The sequence below is a fragment of the Rhagoletis pomonella genome, unplaced genomic scaffold, assembly GCF_013731165.1.
Source record: "Rhagoletis pomonella isolate Grant_MI unplaced genomic scaffold, Rhpom_1.0 Rhpom_scaffold_00008, whole genome shotgun sequence".
Taxonomy (NCBI): Eukaryota; Metazoa; Arthropoda; class Insecta; order Diptera; family Tephritidae; genus Rhagoletis; species Rhagoletis pomonella.
Window position 1 is genome coordinate 40703078 of NW_023458562.1, and position 2302 is coordinate 40705379.

General features: G+C 36.2%; 1 protein-coding gene across 1 annotated transcript; it reads left to right on the forward strand.

Annotated features, from left to right (window-relative positions):
• Nucleotides 1-231: 231 nt before the first annotated feature.
• LOC118744868 lies at nucleotides 232-792 on the forward strand. The gene has a single exon (XM_036478255.1). The coding sequence runs from the start codon at nucleotides 312-314 to the stop codon at nucleotides 789-791; it is 480 nt and encodes a 159-aa protein (XP_036334148.1). The 5' UTR covers nucleotides 232-311; the 3' UTR covers nucleotide 792.
• The last annotated feature ends 1510 nt before the right edge of the window (nucleotides 793-2302 follow it).

A 2302-nucleotide genomic window follows, 5' to 3' on the forward strand; every position in this document is an offset into this window, starting at 1 on the left:
GTTTAGTAATTATGTGGTGATATATGTATGGACATATGTATTTATTTTTGATAAAAAAAAATTGGAGCTGGAAAAATATTTATGCATGTGCAAAATCTTTTACGAGAGGTATTGAGATTTGTTGTGTAAAGAAAAAAAGAAAATAATTTTCCTAAGCAACAGTGAAATTTAATTTATTTACTTGTAATACAAGTGATTGTGTGCTAACCTATTTATGTACAAGTAATATAAACCGTCCTTCCGGCAACTTCCGGCTTTAGTAAACACATTTGAATATTAATAAAATAAATATACATATTCTTGATGTAAAAATGTCTAACCCACCGTCTGTAAGGATTCAAATGCCACCAAACAGGCAACCGCCTCGCGTGGTACTCCGGCCACCACGCTTAAATCTCTCGAGTGCTGCGGGGCCGAACTCTAATCAGCTGCATCCACCTATAACGGGACACACGCTAACTGCACATCCGCAAACTGGACTCCCACTTACCGCACAGACGAAGGAGAGCGAACAATGGCCCTTCTTCTCGGCATCTGATTTTGCCAGAGGCTTCTCCGACTTTGTTGATTTCACCAAGGCCGGCATGAGTTTTGGTGAAAAGTTCACCTTTGGCCTGTATGAAAAAGTGAGCAAATGGTCGCGAAAATGGTTTACACATATTTTCTTGTTCATCGTTATGGTGCTTTATAGCGCTGGTGGTGCCCTGCTATTCGTATCCATTGAAGGTGAGCTGGAAAAGAGAGGAATACGTGACCATAGTACACATAATTTTTTATCAATTTTTACATGATTAAGGATAAGTAATTCGAATTTCATTAGATTAATGTGTTAATACATACACTCACATTCAAACATGTGTATCTTGATGAATTTGGAATGAAAAGTGGTTAAACTACAAATACCTGTATGCTGCAAATATAAGTTCATTTAGTGAAGGGCATGGTGCGTGTTTGTGCATTTAATGAAAAGCGCACATTGCTGAATATACAGTAAACTTCAGGATATATAGAATGAGATCCATTCAACACTTACTATAGTGATTATCGCAACTACACGACACTTACATATTGACAAGATTTGACTATTTGTTTTATTTTTCTTCTTAATTTTAGTTATATTTTACAAAAGTACAGTTTTTTCTATAAAAAACCGTATAAATCCAAGTTTCAATGTTTGTCCAAATTAAAAAAAAACAACAAGTAAGACAGTGTAAGTTCGGGCGGAGCCGAACATTAAATACCCGGCGCAAGTAATAAATATATGGCTTTTCATCTATCCGAAACCTACCAATTTTGAGTAAATTGGCGTCCTGAAATTTCGAAATATTGCAGTTTCAAGCATTTCTGAAATTTACCGTTATATGAAAAGCGGCCTGAATTTTAATCCGATTTCAATAATTTTCAACGTTTTGCTTTTATGTGGCAAGCATAATAACCATACCGAGTTTGGTACAAATTGGTAGAAAGGTTACCGAGATACATATATGTGATCATAAATGGGCGGTGCCACGCCCATTTTCCAAAATTTTATAATAAACGTATTTCTTGGTTCAGAATTATTGCAAGCATCAATTTTGAATACATTAGCTTTTAGTATTTATTTACTGATTTATAGAAGATTTCATATTTCTCTAAATTACTGTTATGTGGGATATCGGCGTGGTTATAGTCCTATTTTACTAATTTTTAGCCATTTGGTAAGTTGTACCAGAGCCAATAACTGCGCAAATTTGGGAGAAATTAGTGGAGCGGTTTTCCAAAAATTTACAATATTCCTATTTTTCGTCTAAAAATGATTTTTGAGTGAATAAACGTCAGTAGTTACTAAAATATCGCAGTTTTCTTATTTCTGAAAACTACCGTTATATGGAATGTAGGCGTGGTTATTGTCCGATTTCGCCCACTTTCAATACCATCCGTCCTACGCCCGAAAGAATAAACACGTACCAAGTTTCGTTAAGATATCTCAATTTTTACTCCAGTTATCGTGTGCACAGACAGACGGACAGACAGTCACCGCTTAATCGATTTCTCTTTTCATTCTGATCATTTGTGTATACATTTGCACAAGTGCGCTCGGGTATAACAAAAAGCTGTGGGTCTTCGATATTCACGATCCTAATGGGTCAAGGGTAGGCAGGAAGGGACAAGGGAGGTGCAGCTGGCCCCTCAAGCTTACAAGGCGAAGTCGAATTAAAAAATTTTAATAAATAAGAAAAAAATTCATCTATATCTACGTGCGTTCTTCTGCGCCAAACGCGCCTCCTGTGCCGCTACTCTTAGTTTCTGATGAAATTTTTGC

Coding starts and splice junctions, on each gene's coding strand:
- LOC118744868 (XM_036478255.1), top strand. CDS start 312: ATGTCTAACCCACCGTCTGTAAGGATTCAAATGCCACCAAACAGGCAA.